Source organism: Bison bison, unplaced genomic scaffold (genome assembly GCF_000754665.1).
Source record: "Bison bison bison isolate TAMUID 2011002044 unplaced genomic scaffold, Bison_UMD1.0 scf7180017864043, whole genome shotgun sequence".
Taxonomy (NCBI): Eukaryota; Metazoa; Chordata; class Mammalia; order Artiodactyla; family Bovidae; genus Bison; species Bison bison.
Genome location: NW_011494615.1, coordinates 7,952,356 through 7,969,424, shown reverse-complemented (window position 1 = coordinate 7,969,424; position 17,069 = coordinate 7,952,356). Strand labels below are relative to the sequence as shown.

General features: G+C 38.8%; 1 protein-coding gene across 3 annotated transcripts in view; it reads left to right on the top strand.

The window, feature by feature from the left end:
• CNOT10 (CCR4-NOT transcription complex, subunit 10) overlaps nt 1-17,069 on the top strand; it is a 58,309-nt gene that overhangs the window by 25,247 nt on the left and 15,993 nt on the right. For 2 of the 3 annotated variants that reach the window (XM_010835544.1, XM_010835546.1), the window contains exons 9-13: nt 1,115-1,264; nt 3,041-3,243; nt 6,374-6,495; nt 8,289-8,465; nt 9,895-9,975. In XM_010835544.1, coding sequence (XP_010833846.1) covers nt 1,115-1,264; nt 3,041-3,243; nt 6,374-6,495; nt 8,289-8,465; nt 9,895-9,975 — 733 coding nt within the window. The remainder of the gene's footprint in view (nt 1-1,114; nt 1,265-3,040; nt 3,244-6,373; nt 6,496-8,288; nt 8,466-9,894; nt 9,976-17,069) is intronic. The other variant, XM_010835545.1, reaches the window with a different exon arrangement.

The following is a 17,069-nucleotide window of genomic DNA, read 5'->3' as shown; positions in this document are numbered from 1 at the left end:
AGCCTTCCATTTTTAGCATTAAGCATTGAATGAGTATTCTGATTATTAATTTTATCAGTCTAGTTTGGTGTTTTATATCATTGAGGAAAAGACAGACTGTCAGCAAATTGTTTAGGAATATTTGGGAAACCATTTAGAAAAAGAGAACTAAAGCTTGGGTTGCTTTCATTACACCAAAATAAAATCCAGACACATGCAGGATTAAAATGTAAAAATAAAATCATAAAGACAACAAAAGAAAACTTGGATGACTGTCTTATTTTTGTGGTGAAGAAGCCTTGATTAAACATTATCCAAAATCTCAGAACCGTACAGTTTAGAAAAGATGACTAAGTTTGACCACATAAAAATGTGAAACTTTTTATGATTAAAAACATAAGCACACACATACACACACTCTAACCAACTCACAAGACAGACGACAAGCTGGCCGCGGGGGAGTCATGGAAACACACGGGACAGAAGGTTTCTATAATGTACACGCTGGCAGGTAACCAACGGGAACACATCTGTAACCGGGTCTTTTAAAGGGATTAAGAGCTAGGAAGAGGCAAGTGTACAGGATAAGAAATACAAACGCCCGACTCACACAGGAAGGTAGATGCTCTGCCATCATCGTATTTAAAGGAGTGTGAATGGAAAGAAGAGTGAAGACAAGGTTGAGCAACACAAAGCAGGATTTTACACGTTCCATTTACACGTTCTTAAATACACTTCTGTCGCTTCTATGACTTGCTGCTTTCCTCCCAGAACTGTTGTGTGGATGCAGTTCATACTTATTACGTTACTAATAAATACTTCTTGTCTTCTGCATTTTTGTATCATTTGCCTGTGGTTATTAAAAATGAAGTCAGAAAAAGATAAACAGGCTAACAAAATCAGTATGCTTAAAAAAAAATTAATATGCTAAATTTACTTATCACTTTTAATAAGGGATTTTAAGAGAAAGGAGGTTACAGAATTTTCAGATGTTTTCCTAAATTTCGAATGCCTTGTAAACTGTTCTCTAGTGTCTGAGTGAATATAGAATTTACTCAGGCCCCAAAAGCCTGATTCTTGTAGGATGTGTATCAGCAGTAAAATTGGTTTGTGGATAAATTTGTGTTTTTCTCAGGTGAATGCTTGCGGTGCATGTTCTGGAATAATCTTGGTTGTATCCATTTTGCCATGAGCAAGCACAATTTGGGCATTTTCTACTTTAAAAAGGCTCTACAGGAGAATGACAACGTCTGTGCCCAGCTCAGTGCAGGCAGCACTGATCCAGGTGAGCCCGCGGACGGGAGCCAGTTTGTGTCTCACTGCTCGAGGAAAGCATGATTTCAGAGAGCAAGTATCTGATTAAAATGCACGGTATGTGTCCTTACATACACATGATCCCACCCCAGAAATTGACTCTGGAGTTTTAGTAGATATTGCTACTTTGTGTAGCAAGGTGTTAGGGATAATAATCAAAAAAGTTTAAATTACATTCAAATTTGTGGATTTGAAATAACAGTAATCTCATGTGGTAATGTTATAAAGCAAAGTATTTTCCTAAGATTTCTTAACTCTGCCAAACTAGTTTGTTTTTTTGTTTGTGGTTTTTTGGTTTTTTGTTTTTTTTTTTATTCATTTTGGCTGCTCCAGGTCTGACTTGCAGCACTCAGGATCTTCTTCCTTGCAGCATGAGGCATCTCTTTAGTTGAGGCATGCAGGATCTAGTTCCCTGACCAGGGATCAAACCCAGACCCCCCTACCTTGGAAGCATGAGGTCTTAGCCACTAGACCACCAGGGAAGTCCCTAAACTAGTTTTATTCTAGCCTTTTTTTTTCCTTCAGGCGGTTTCATATGTGATACTGTTGGCAGCACCTGACAATCTTTAAGCAAATTTATGAAGTTTATTCCTTTATATTCTTAGTATATGGATCCTTGATCTGAAATCCTTAAAATCAGGTAATTGTGTAGCTTAAAGACTATTTAGTTGATGAAAAATATATCCAAAAAATCACACATAGTCTCTCTCTGTCCTTATTTTTGGCCACACCACACGGCTTGTGGGATCTTAGTTCCTCGACCAGGGATCAAACCTGGGCCCCAGCAGTGAAAGCGCCAAGTCCTAACCACTGGACTGCCAGGGAATCCCTCCTCTTGTTTTCTTACGGCCTATGAAAGGAGAAGAGGGAGGCAGGGGAGAAGATAGTTAGATAGCATCACCGCCTCAATAGATGTGAATTTGAACAAACTCCAGGAGGTAGTGAAGGCCAGGGAAGCCTAGCATGCTGCAGTCCATGGGGCCACTAAGAGTCAGACGCAACTTAGTGACTGAACAGCAGCAATGAAACTTAGAATAAGTGAATGAACACTAGTCATTGTAGGTATAGGAAATTTTTGTTTCCATAGTAAAGTTCCCTAAAACCCTAACATTAGCTGAATACTTCTGGTTAAGAAAATACATGCTGATAAAATGACTGTGATGTGCTTAGTCACTCAGTCTTGTCCAACTCTTTGCAACCCCGTGGACTCTAGCCCATCAGGCTCCTCTGTCCATGGGATTCTCCAGGCAAGAATACCGGAGTAGCTTGCTATGCGCTTCTCCAGAGGATCTTCCCAACTCAGGGATCAAACCCAGGTCTCCCGCATCGTACGGGGATTCTCTACCATCTGAGCCACCAGGGAAGCCTAGCTGAACTGAAAGTGAAGAGGAGGGGCATCTTCTTACAGGTGCTAAGAGTGTGGAGAGGTAGTGTAAGGTTCATTGGAGTGAGAGAGGGTCCTGTTTCGGTCTCTGCCTTCCTGGAACATTGTTGCCTGAGGAGCTGGCATGTGAGAAGACACATCTCTGGCTCCATGAGCACAGACAACTGAGATGCCTCTGGAGGATATTTATTGGGTCGGGGGTGGAGATCATCATTGTGGTGGGAGGTGTTTACACCTTCAGATTGAGGATTGGGCTCCTCGGTGTCAGATGAGGTAGTGGTTGAGTACTTAGTGAAGAAATGTTTTCAGTGGAGCTGCTATTTTAAATCTAATAATTTGTTCTCATCTGCTTTTTATCATCAGGCAAAAAATTCTCAGGAAGACCTATGTGTACATTACTAACCAACAAGAGGTATGAGTTGCTGTATAACTGTGGGATTCAGCTGCTTCACATTGGAAGGCCGCTCGCTGCATTTGAGTGTCTGATTGAAGCGGTTCAGGTTTATCACGCAAACCCCCGCCTCTGGCTGCGGCTGGCTGAATGCTGCATTGCTGCTAATAAGGGAGTGAGTCTCTATCTTTTTGAACCCCCACCCCCACTTGCTGCCCCCCTCCCCTTGCTGACTCTCAGGGACTTTGTAAAGATAGTCTTCCGTTCCTTATCAGTTGGACAGAATTTAGTTTCGTGAAGTCATGTTTTCACTTTCTGGCTCTTGGTGAGAATGACCACATGTGTCAGCAGTCACGGTGAAAAGTTGAAGCCGTTCAGAAGGTTGTATCTGTTGCAACAGTGGTCTGCTAGCTGCCAGGGCAGGGGCCACGTCGTAAGCTGGCGTGAAAGTGCTGTATGCACCCGGAGATTAAACGGGGACTGCTGATAACACTGCGAGTGTGGAAAGAACCGTGTTACGCTGTGTCCTCCAGTGCCCGCACGTTTCCTTCTGATTCAGTAGATGGTGTGGAGTTAGTGGATTACCAGGCTTTTTCTCTCTGACACGTGTCCATCCACAGGGGTTATGAGAAATAGACCAGTTTACACTAGCGTCCGTACCTAGGTTATCGCCAAACAGCGGGTGACAAAAGCCTTTTGGATCTCAGGTCGGGGAGGGGTCAGTGGGAGGTGGGGGAAAGACAGGTAGTATCAGATTCACCAGCTGTCTGTACCACCCGGTCTCCTAGCCACCCCCGCCCTTGCTAGGCTCTAGGGGGTATGGCATCCAGAGGTTTTGCCTGGCATGTCTGCCATGGGGAACAGCACTTCCTGAAAAGCAGCTACAGGAACTAAAGGGATTAAAGAGGTGTGTCTGCCTGGCACTTGTCACACTTGATACAAGCAGTTTGATTTGAGTTTGCTACTACTGGGGGTGAATGTTGTCTTTGAAAGGCTTTAGTGGGTTATTTCATTGTACTTTTCCTTCGTATCAAGAGATAGCTTTCTTAATGGGTAATTCTTAAATTAACTGATGAACAATTCTAGGTATAATTTGTGTTTTTTTTTTAAACAAAAGGGATCTCTAGAAATTGCTTATTCTCTTTAATGAGATGAATTTAATTAGTGTTGGAGGCTCTAGTGATATTTAATTGTTTTCTTTTAAAATGACTTATTTTTAGAAATGGTGCTTTTAGGATTGTCTGTCTTCTATGGATTTCATGAGTTTTTTTTTTTTTTTTTCCTCTCCTGTTTTCTTCTAGAAAATTGTAAATTTGAAAAAAAAAAAATTGTAAATTTGTAAATTTTTTAAAAAATAGCAAAAATGATTTGGTTGTGAAAACCTGGTAGATACCAGAACACTCACAATCCTGTGCTATTAACAGGAAATTTGCCATAAATAATTATCTATCTTTGCTCTTCTCCTCCATCTAGAACCTGAGGTAAAATGAGCCCCAAAATACTCTTGAGTAACATGAGAGAGGAAAATCCCAACAGGAGAAATTATAAACTCCAAATAAAAATGTGCAACATTTCTTTTAATTTACTCAGGACAGAAGGAATGCTGGACAAAGCTTTACTTTCTGAAAATACACTCCTTTACAATAAGCAGTAACCTGGTGACGCCAAGGAGGTGATTCATCCTCATGATCAGTGCACGCTGTTGCAGACCTCTTTTGGCAGATGCAGGGTTTTTGTTTACCTGAGCAATGTATAGTATATATAAGAAAATATTTACTAAATAAAAAATACAGACTCAATTAGAGTATTTAAGAGAAGACTACTTAAAAAAATCACCACATGCCGTTTACTTTTCTGGATATGTGCCATTTATTTTTCTGAGTTCTGAAAATTACTTCTTGAGTGTGGTTACTGCCAAGCCACTCTAAAATTATGACTGTTTTAATCACATAATATTTTACATAAAGACCGTTCTGGCACACTCTCTGGCTGTTGGTGTCCTATTGACTCCGTGGTCTGTTTTGTGGATTTTTAGTCCCATCCAGATCTAGCCATCTGATCAGCTTCTACAGCCTTAAGGATCAGGTAAGAGAGTATGGGCAAGCTGTTGAAAGTTTTTATCACCCCTGCGAGGAAAAGAGGTCAGAAGAGAAGGCCTTCTAATCGTGGTTCAGAACATCTACCCTGTCTTTATTTTTCACTAGTATTCCTTAGCTGCCACCTCAGTAAAGAAAAATTAGTTCCAGTCACTCAGTCACTTTTATTGTATTTTTGATATGTCATGTAATTGTTTCTATAATGAAGATACATGTAAATCCTTGCTTTGTTAAAAAGTCACATGTATATGGAGGTAGAATCATGAGAAAGTTGTATTAGGGAGCAAGAAGTAACAGCACAGAAACAACGCGTTGAGAGGTGGACTTTCTGTAGGGCAGAGTTTATCTCTGCGAGTTCATGTGAGTTGTCACCAGTCTGTCCCTGTATGTGAGAACCTGCAGGACTTTATAAAATGCAGGTAAATCAGAGACTTAGCATGAAGGGGCGGGGGGACGATAAAGGAAGTTGACACCACCAAGCTCCTGTGTTGAGATTATGTATCATAGTGAAATATCCTAAAATATCTCTATATGAGCTAGTAGCTTTTACTATTTTCAGTTTAATGTTTACAGGACTGTAGGATTTTAATTTCCTTGAAGGTAAGAATTGTGCCTACGATAAATTTTGACATATGTAGCTTGTTTGTGTATATATTTTTGATGCTGTAATTAATACTTGCAGTTAAGAGGGGAGAGATGTGTGTTTTAGTAAATGGACCTGCTTCCCTTCTCTCATTCACTGTGATTCTGTGGCTCTTACTTTCTTTAAGAAAGAAAACGCCCATAGTGCCCGTCATATCCAGCATGGTGCCTAGGGCACAGACTGGTCCAAATAAATCATTCTGAATAAACACTTGAGTCATTCTTTTTAAATAACATTCTTTTTTCATATTCTTCTCCATTATAGTTTTTCGTAGGATATTGAATATAGTTCTCTCTGCTGTACAGTCGCACCTTGTTCCTTGAGTCACTCTTGAATTGCTCTATGCCTCAGATTTATCTCAGAGCTTATGTAATAAAGTGCAGTGTATGCCACCGACTTTCAGCCTCATGTACTCTTCTCTTCATTGCCAAACATTTATCACCCCGAACTCCACACTGATGGATCTTAAGAAGGTTCTTAGAGTAATTGTGAAAGGTCCTGGGTTATTTTTCATACCTCATCTTACAATTCCATTAAATTAATTAGAAATGATTTGTGTTTTGTAGACTTCTGAACAAGAAACAAAAGGTCTTCCAAGTAAAAAAGGAATTGTACAGTCTATTGTTGGTCAAGGCTATCATCGTAAAATAGTTCTGGCATCACAGTCCATCCAGAATACTGTTTATAAGTAAGTATTTTGCCAAGAGAAAGTGTATATGTTTAATACTATTTCATAATAGTGTTATTTATTTAAAAATATGGTTGGAAATCACCTCATAGGAGGAGCCACTTTGTAACTAGATTTTATTGCTGCTTCAGCAAATAGACTGCTGTACACAGGTCAGCGGCGAATGTTATTTCATACATGATTTTGGTTTATTATATCCATGGGTGTTGAGGTTGTTGCCCTAAGAAACCCTGGTCTATTCAGTGCCATTATCCAGAATGTCCAGAAGAGGGCATCTTGTTGTTTCCTTGTTATATAGTTGATCATTGATGCTTTTCATTTAGTTATTATTTTCTCATAGTCCCAAAAGCTAATTCCTTAGTACTAGGAGATAAAAGTACTATTATATATATATCAACAGAGGTAATATAAAGCCGTCTCATGTAGAACAGGTTTTCAACTGAACAACTTTTAAATATGACCAACTTTATCTCTTACAAAGATTCCAATTTGGAGTTGCTACTATTTTTAAAGTAGTAGGCTTTGTAAAAAAATTTCTGCTTTTCTCTTCTATCCAAAGTAAAATTGTTCAGTGCCGTTTAAAAGTTTTCCCAAAGTTTCAAAAATGTATCTGGCACACAATAATTTGCTCTTTATTTCAACAGTAATATAGATTTCTTTCAAAGACAAGTTAAAGCATCACTTCCCTACCATTTTAAAATTGTTACACCTTTTCCCTTTTTTCTCCCTAATAAAGCTGATTCAGCTTGATATATAAAGCCAACAGAAAATTATATAAAATCTCAACAAAGTTATAAGACTGGTAACATTACTTTTTCACAAGGTAACTAAGTAAGATATTTTTAAAAGCAAACGTCAACCAAAACAAAGCTCAGATGTGAAAATCTACTTTTTCCCTTCTTTTCCGTTCTGATTGTATCTGTCCTGGCCTTCACTACAGTTCTTATTGTCTGTAACTCCTTTATTAGATTAACACTGACATTGCAGGTATCTGTCAGGTTGTCCCCGAGGTCCCATTCCAGTAGAAACAGCGTCGTGTATAATGTATATACTTGCAATCTTTTACTTATACTTTACATCGTATATACAGACATACCTCCCTGTACTGCACTCAGCTATTTCTGTGTTGCACTTTGCAGATGTTGCTTTTTTTTTTTTTCTTACAAATTGAAGGTTTGTGACAGCCCTAAGTGGAGCAAGTCTCTTGGTGCCATTTTTCCAGTAATAGCTCTTCACTGTGTAATCTCTGTGTCACATTTTGGTAATTCTTGGCACATTCTCAGACTTTTTCGTCATTATTTACACTTCCTCAGACTTTTTCGTCATTATTTGATATGGTGATCAGTGATCATTGATGGTACTTTTGCAAGAAGATTTTGACTCGCTAAAGGGTCGTGATAGTTAGCATTTAACAATTAATATTTCTTGAGATATGTACATTGGCTATTTTTTTTAGACATCATGTTGTTGCAAACTTAATAGACCACAGCATAGTGTAGGCATTCCTTATATATCCAGTGGGAAACCAAAAAATTTTTGTGTGACTTATTTTATTGTGATACTGTCTTTATTGTGGTGGTCTGGAACCGAACCCATGATGTCCCCAAGGTACTCCTCTATGATATTTAGGCCTTGGACTCTTTAGCATTCTCTCATAACTGCTTGTATTACCATTTCTACCTGTCCGAGGGCAAAGCCTTTGTTATTTAGTTACGTTGGTTTTATCCCTGATAATAGGGAAGTCTTATTTATGGCTGGCGCTTTGTCAGCTGACTTGGGCTTGTTCTTTTCAGTGATGGACAGTCTTCAGCCATTCCTGTAGCCAGTATGGAGTTTGCAGCCATTTGTCTCCGAAATGCCTTGCTGCTGTTACCTGAAGACCAGCAAGATCCGAAGCAGGAAAATGGATCTAAAAACAGTAATCAGTTAGGCGGCAACGCGGAGAGCGGTGAGAGCAGCGATGCTTGCAGGTATCCCGACCGCTTCGACCTCCCTCGGCCAGGTCTGCGGGGCTTCGTTAGTCAGCTTTGTCCAGTAGATGAGTTCCTAAAATCTGCAGCCAGAATTTCCAAAGTTTTCTGTTTTGAGTGATAGGAAGTATGAATGTATACGTATTTCTGGGAAATTCCCTGGCGGCCTAGTGGATTCCACGCTTTCACTGTAGAGGCCTGGGTTTAGTCCATGGTTGGGGAACTAAGATCCCACAAGCCACGCAGCATGGCCAAGTGTATATACAAATATATATATTTTTTTCTTTCTCTACAAGAGAAAAAAAAGGTGAAGGCCAAGTGAGGAGAGAATCTTGAAAAAGAAAAGTAGCAAGTAAGCTTTTCACTGCCATGAGGAATCATTGCAAGAAATCCTGTTGCTGTCAGAGATGCTTTTTTAAAAAAAACCTTTATTAAAATAAATACTTAAATCCCTAAAACTTCTCTTTTCTTATTATTTTCTGCCTTTTTTCTTAACATACTAAAGTTAACCACTGACCTTCAGGATATTTCTGTATATTTCTGATTTTCTACATTAAAGGAAATATTATGCCAATCTATAGAAATTGGGGGTCTTCCCAGGTGACTCAGTGGTAAAGAATCAACACAGGCTCAATCCCTGGATTGGGAAGATCCTCTGGAGTAGGGAATGGCTACCCACTCCGGTATTCTTGCCTGGAAAATTCCATGGAGACAGAAGCATGGCGGGCTACAGTCCATGGGGTTGCAAAGAGTCAGACATGACTGACTGACTAAGCACCGAGTGCACAGAAATTGGGAGAATTCTATCTCCTAATAAAACAAACACTATTATATGTAAAGAGCTCTTTTTTACATATGGCACCTTTAAACTCGAGTCTTCCATCTCAGCATCTTTTCTAAGATGCTAAAAATATAATGTTTATTATAGAAAATTTGAAATAAAAATTTTGGAATTTTTTTCCCTCAATCAAGGGGTTATGCTTTACTGTAGTTGGTAAAAGACAACTAGAAGAATGAGAAATTTGTAAAAATACTGGAATGGTTTCCTTTGTATAGTAGAGATATTGTTTTCTGTTACAGATTTTTTAGAGCGGTAGGGAAAAGAGGCTAATACATGGTATAGCTTTTTTTTTTTTTTAATTTCTTGGCTGCACTGTGGAGCATGTGGGATCCCAGTTCCCCAACCAGGGATCGAACCTGTGTCCCCTGCATTGGAAACACAGAGTCTTAACCACTGGACCACTAGAAAAGTCCCTGTGCTACAGCTTTAACATGTTAGTGATACTGCATTACCAAGTATTTTTCAGTTTGATTCTTTTACACTTTTTTCATTAAAAAATTGCATGAGAGTGGGGATAGGGAGATGAAACTTTATCAATATATTTGATTATTTGTGCTCTTCATAATTAGGACTCTATCTTTATTTTAGCAGTAAAAGCCACGATGGAGACAAATGCATTCCAGCTCCACCTTCTTCCCCATTGAGAAAACAGGAGTTAGAAAACTTAAAGTGAGTATCTAAACAAAATTAGCATTGCATTGGTCCTTTATTTTGTTAATATTATGAATTGCATTGATTAAGTGTCAGATATTAAACCAACCTTTCAGTCTTGTGATTTAAGCCTACTAGGCAGGATGTATTTACTACCTTTTTAATAAACTGTTGGATTGAGTCTTTTTGTGAGGAGTGTTTGCTCCCATGCTCACAAGGAAAGGTGGTCCATGCCCTTCATTCCTGTAGATGTCTTGTTTAGGTGTTAGTTTCAGGGTTATGCTGAACATATGAATGAGTTGGAAAGTACTTCCTCTGTTTTCTGAAAGAGTTTATCTAATCTAGGTGTTGTTCCTTCCTCAGATGATTGATAGAATTCACCAGTAAAACCATCTGGGCTAGGGTCTTTGTGGGAAAGGTTGAATAGTGAATTGAAGTTCTTCGGTAGTTAAGTGCTGTTCAGATTTTCTCTGTCTATCTCTATCAGTTTGGGTAAGTTATGTTATTGCCTATGTAGATTTACAAACCCCATTATATTTGCTTTGAACAGTCATGTATATGTTAAAAGAAACAGAGCAGTCTTTTATGTCTGACTACATGAGTACCATTTCCTGATGATTCTCATTTTTATAGAAAATCATTTCCCTTCAATCTGAAGATCTCCCATCAGTTTTTCCTAAGGTTTTATGTTGTTTTGTTTTCCTTTTTAAATCTAAAGTTGTCTTCATTTCCTCTTCATTCTTGGAGGATGTTTTCATTGCATAAAAGTGTTTTAGGTCTTGTTCTGTTTTCAGTCGGCTTTTCCGAGACGGCACCGCATCGTCTCTAGCCGCCGGTGTCTGACCTCAGCCGCTGTGTTACAGGTGCCATTTTCCTGTCCCCGTGGATTGTCTGTGTTTCATTCAGCAGTTACACTATGATGGATCTAAGTGGGCTTTTCTTTGGTTTTAACCTCCCTTGGTGTTAGCTGACTTTCTTAAGTCTATAAATTTATCTTTCAACAAATTTGGGATGTTTTTGACCATTGTCTTTTCATGTTTTGGAAATAGGGTTAATGGTTCAGCATCTCTTAAGAATGATTTCAATAATAGGACTGCAAATTAAAATGGAAAGAAAGAGCCATGATTGCTTATGTTTTCACCTACTAAGTTGCAAAAAGTGACAAGAGTACAGTTGAGACGTTTCTGTATTGCCAGTAGCATTGTAAAGTTTTGGAAAGCATTTCATTTGATCACATTCTTTCCAACAAGCATTAGTGCTGATCTGTGCTAGCTGCAGGGGAATCAGAGGTAAAAGAAAAGGCACTGCTCTCAGTAGCAGATGGCAAACACTTAGGAGAAAACGGCGTTACTTAGTAGGCTAGTTACCAGGTGGTGGGATTTGGGGCGTGTCCTTTCTTCTTGTGATAATTTGATCACCCTAATAAGTGGGGAATGACTTCACATTATAATTTTACATTTCTTTCAATCCAAGGTGCTCAATCTGATGCCAAAGTTTATTGATCACCTATATTACTTTTACTGTGAACCTCCTGTTGGTAGGATTTACTGTTTTATTAAGGAAATTGATCTTTATCATTTGTCTTATAACACTGTTTCTGATATTTAGTTATAAAACAGTTTCATGTATTAAGTATCATATTTATCAATGTTCTTTACTTTTTTCCCCCATTTTGTGCGGTGTTTAGAAAGGCCTTCTTGCCTCCAAGATTTAAAGAATAATTTAGCCACATTTTTCTAGCACTTTTTGTTACACTGTCACAACCACCAATCTAAATTTTTGTTTTATCTAGAATTTATTTTATATAAGCTTAATAATGTAAGGCTCTCTCCATGTTTCATGTAATTTCTCATAATATATTTGATTAGTTTCATTTACCTTTCCAAATAAAGCTTTGGACAGAGCTATAAAATGCTAAGATTTGTGTCTAAATAGTTTACAGTTACATTTTTATAAAATAATGTATATATGTGTCTGCATGATAAAAGTCTGGAGGGATCTGTGTCAGAACCTTCATAGTGGTGGGATAACTGATGATTTTTATTTTGTTACTGGAATATCTGTTTCTTCCAACTTTTAAAACATGAAGTTACTCCATTAATCTTAATGAGTCTCTTTGGAGGAAAGACTGGCCATGTGCCCTTTTCTGGTCGTGTATCATCAGGTCAGTGTGTTGATGGCATGGCATCGCTGTCTGCGAGCTCAGGGCTCCAGGCACCCTGTTCAACACAGCAACAGCTTTTTTTTTTTTGTCTGCGCTGGGCTTTGTCGCTGCCCGTGGGCCTTCCCTGGTTGCAGCGAGCAGAGACTACAGGCTAGTTGTGGCGTCTGGGCTTCTCTTGTCGAGCACAGGCTCAGTAGTTGTGGCGGACAGACTTAGTCGCCCAGACCAGGGGTCGAACCCACGTTCCCTGCCTTAGCAGGCGGATTCGTAATCACTGAACCACCAAGGAAGTCCAGACAACAGCTTTTTATCTCTTTATTCTGTCAAATTCCCACTTTGCAGTAATATAACCTCTCTTTCCTGGGTTATATATATGTGTAAATTCCCACTGTATCTTATTTTTGGGAAGAAAGCATTAATCTTCTGATTATATGAGGAAAATCTAAACTCTCAAATTTAGTTAGAAATAAGTTGGTCATTTAAGGTTTTAAAAGAAGCGTTTTTGTTTTTAACTTAAAGATAATTAAATTTTTTTTCCCAAGGTTTTATTTAAATTTTCTTGAATTCTTATTTCCTATATGAGTCAGAAGATAGCAAGAAAATAAAAAATACTATGACAAATAACTGGTGAAACAATGACAAAATATACAAAAGAATATAGCTATGGAGTGAAATAAAATGAAATTAAAAAAAAATCAAATTCCAACCATATAGCTAAAATAAACTCACTATGTTGGATTTTTGTCCTGAGTGGAAATGTGAAAAAACAAAGCAAATTAAGTAAAGCTAATCTAGGTTTGGTATAAAGTGAGCTGATGTAAAGGGATGGATTGTAAATTTCAGCCAAGGCTGCATTTGGGAAAACGCTTTAAATTTGCCCCAGAAATGCACAGTTTCCCCCAGGACGCCTACTGTTTGCTACAGACGTCTCTGTCTGTGGGGCCACCACATTTCACGTGTACCTCAGGGCTCCTCTGTCATTAGTAGGTTACTCTGTAGGGTGAAGAGTCCAAGTACTGTAGAGGCCCTGCAGTGTAAAGTGAATCTTAGCCAGTCTCAGGCTGCTTTCCCTCCTGTTGGGCGGCAGCTGACCAGCTTCCTCTGTGTCCTTCCAGTGAGATTTCTCATTACCATCCCAGCATATATATATATATGGATTTTTACACTACAGCCATAGCCTTCCACACTGCTCTGTACCTTACTTTTCGCATTACAATGTGTCTGTAGAGATAGTTTGTATCAGTATAGAGCTCGGTTTCATTCTTTCTAATGGGTGCATTAGACTTCCCTGGTGGCTCAGACAGTAAAGCGTCTGCCTACAATGCGGGAGACCTGGGTTCAATCCCTGGGTCCGGAAGATCCTCTGGAGAAGGATATGGCAACCCACTCCAGTACTTTTGCCTAGAAAACCCCATGGGTGGAGGAGCCTGGTAGGCTACAGTCCTTGGGGTTGCAAAGAGTCGGACATGACTGAGCGACTTCACTTTCACTTTCACTAATGGGTACATGCTGCTGCTGCTAAGTCGCTTCAGTCGTGTCTGACTGTGCGACCTCATAGACGGCGGCCCACCAGGCTCCCCCGTCCCTGGGATTTCCAGGCAAGAACACTGGAGTGGGTTGCCATTTCCTTCACTAACGCATGAAAGGGAAAAGTGAAAGTGAAGTCGCTCAGTCGTGTCCGACTCTTCTCGACCCCATGGTCTGCAGCCTATCAGGCTCCTCCGTCCATGGGATTTTCCAGGCAAGAGTCCTGGAGTGGGGTGCCATTGCCTTCTCCAGTGGGTGCATACAATTGCATTATATGGACGCATACAATTGCATTATATGGATATGACTATTTAATGTTGATTTATAGTTACAGTGTTGTCAGTTTTTGCTGTTATAAATAATGCTGCGGTGACTTATCATTGTACACAGTTAAGGGGAATCCTTTATGATGAATATTTGCAGCAATATTTGAGTTGGATTTAATTTTTCAAGTTTATTTGAATGAGTGCTAATCTTAGGATTGCTTTATGTGTGCATGTAATTTAAGATGTTTCTGCTTCCACACTGGTTGAACAGCTACAGAGTTGTGTAATTTAAATTTACCTTCTGTAAGTGGCACTATAAAACAGAAGGGTATGTGCAGGGTGGCATTCATCCTCTCAGAGAGTGTTGTGCCTTTCACAACTGTTTGCTTTCCACACATTCTAGCAGGAGGATTGGTGGTTTTCAGAGAGAGAAAAAAAATTACTTCCCTATTTTTGTGGAAAGGGACAGAGGGTCTCCATAGGGAATTCCATCATCATAAAGTGAGGTAAGATGGGTTTGCTGATACATACTAACCTTTTTTTCTTATGGAGCAGATGGGAGAAGGGAAATGGAACAAGATGGAAGGAGCCTTAGGGTAGATTTCTAAAAAGAACCGCTGGGCAGGACAGTAGTAACCATAATGTGGAGACAAATGGTGTGGGGGAAGGAGTCGTAAAAGATTTGTGTCGTAATTGTCAAAGCTATAAAAGCTCCCAGCGTAGTTGGGTGTGTTAGAGCGCAGTTCTGTGGCAGGAGCCAGCTGTCTTCTGCAGAAAGGAGGAGCCTGAGCACATTGGTTCTCCTTTGAGATCCTAGAATTGTCAGAGATTTTATCTGTTTCTAACCTGAATTCATTTATACGATTGGAAACATGTATGAGGAGTGCATAGTTTACTTTTTATGGACTATTATATTTGACCCCTCTGTGCTCTAATACCCAAGACACCAATGCAAAACCTCATTTCCTCTTTTCCAGCATAACTAATACGCAGTAAATTATCATGACGGTTCTAATGACCACTTCTTACTGTATGGATTCAGACAGAGCTTCTTGACTAGTTTCCTTTTTTTTTTTTTGTACATGAATGAAGATGGTTCCCCAAAAAAATCATTCTAACCAAGTTACAGGTATGTTTTCAGAAGGCATAGGATACCGGAAGCAATTGTGAGATTCTGTATTAAAATCAAGGTAGCTTTCAGAAAAAAATATTCTCAAAATTAAAACAGAAATTTGTCCCCCAAGCAGGAAGAAGTCTCAGAAATTAATGGTTTAATCATGAGGCTCAGATGAATTTAGAGATACTGATACATTGGGTCAAGAAGGCGTGCATATAATGACACTGTAAGAATATTCCTTTATTTCCTGAACCACCCAAAGCAAAGCCATTGGTTTCATGCGGTTAAGAAAACACGTGCGCAGACACGCATACTCACTCTCACTCCAGTCTTGAGTTAAATAAGTGCTCTGACTTACATTATTGAAATGAAAGGTGATTCTATTTCTCAGTTTTTGTCTGAGAGAAATGAAAATTTGTCCACGTAAGAATTTTAAAGCAGTTTTACTTTTGATAGACAAAAAGTAGAAATAACCTAGGCATGTATCAGTGGGAGATTGGCTTAACTAAGTTGTTGGCTAGGAATTCCCTAGTTGCCCCGTTGTTAGGACTCCAAGCTCCCATTGCAAGAGGCCTGGTCGGGGAAACAGATCCCACATGCCAGTCACTCAGTGCAACCAAAAATTCTTTCTAACATAAATAGGGACTTCCCTGGTGGTTCAGTGGCTAAGACGCCACGCTTCCAACTCAAGGGGCCTGAGTTTGATTCCCTGGTCAGGGAACTAGGTCCTGTATGCTGAAACTAAAGATCCCACATGCCCCAGGTAAGATCGAGTGAAGCCAAATTAAATTTTTTTAATTTTAAGAAATAAAATAAATTACAGGCCACTCTGTATATTGGAATACTGCTCAGCTGTAAAAAGAACAAGCTGCTGCTGCACTAGTCAGCATGATGCAAATCTCAAAACATTTTGTTTCTTCTTTACTCAGTGTAAGGTACATACGTATGATTCTATTTATACCATTTGTACGACAAGCAGAAGCTGTCCTAACTTATGTTCATAGAAATGGGAACAGTGCTTGGGGAGTTGACTGGAAGGAATCTTTCTGGGGTGAAAGAAATATTCTGTGTCTTAATTGGACTGACGGTTTACATGTATATGTTCAAACTTACCAAACTGTACATTTAAGATGATGTATTTTAAGATGATATAAAAATCATACCTAACTTTAAATGGTTTTAAGAAATTTTGAAAATTTTCAAAATTCATATAACTCTAAGTATATTCTTTGGGGGAATACAATTAACCAGTAATGATTCATGAATGGTCAGTTTCTCTGACATATCACTCATAAGGTGACATGTGGAAAACTTGGTGTTTTAAGAGCAACAAAAAAACTCTCCTTGTATTTTACATGTATTCCTTAGACGCTAAAGCCTCAGTATCTAAAATCACAATCACTCATCACTGGGCCCTGAGCACATGGGACGTGGCTGGTGAAAGGCACACACAGATGTATGATACACACCCATTTTAGGACATCTAAACCTGTAATATATGTTAGTAATGTTGTGTATTGATTATGTTGAAATGACATGTTAGATATATTGGGTTAATTTTAAAATATGGAAATTAATTCCACTGTTTTTTTTTTTAATGTGTCTACTGGAAAATAATGGCCCTGATTACATTCCTCTTGGACAGTGCTGCCTCTAAGGTTTTAGAACCATTTGAAGTGTTTGTATTTTTTGACACGTGGTTTTTACCAGTGTGTGATACTGTTCTATGCCAGTTTTCTCACATGACACAAAATTTAGCCTAGCATCTCATCAGAAAATTTCGTCTTTAAAAGGCCTAACTCCCAAATGACTCTTACAGTGCAAAAACATGTACAGGGTTGATATTTTGGCCATATGCTTTGATTTAAATATTAATGTTGCCACGTGCATTTGGGAGATAATGATTTTCTTACACACTATACACACCTAATATATTATAAGGGTTGACTTCTTACACTATACACACCTAATATAAGGGTTGACTTTTTTTTAAGTCAAAATTTATTGACCATCACTGATAATTGGCTTAGCAGTAACG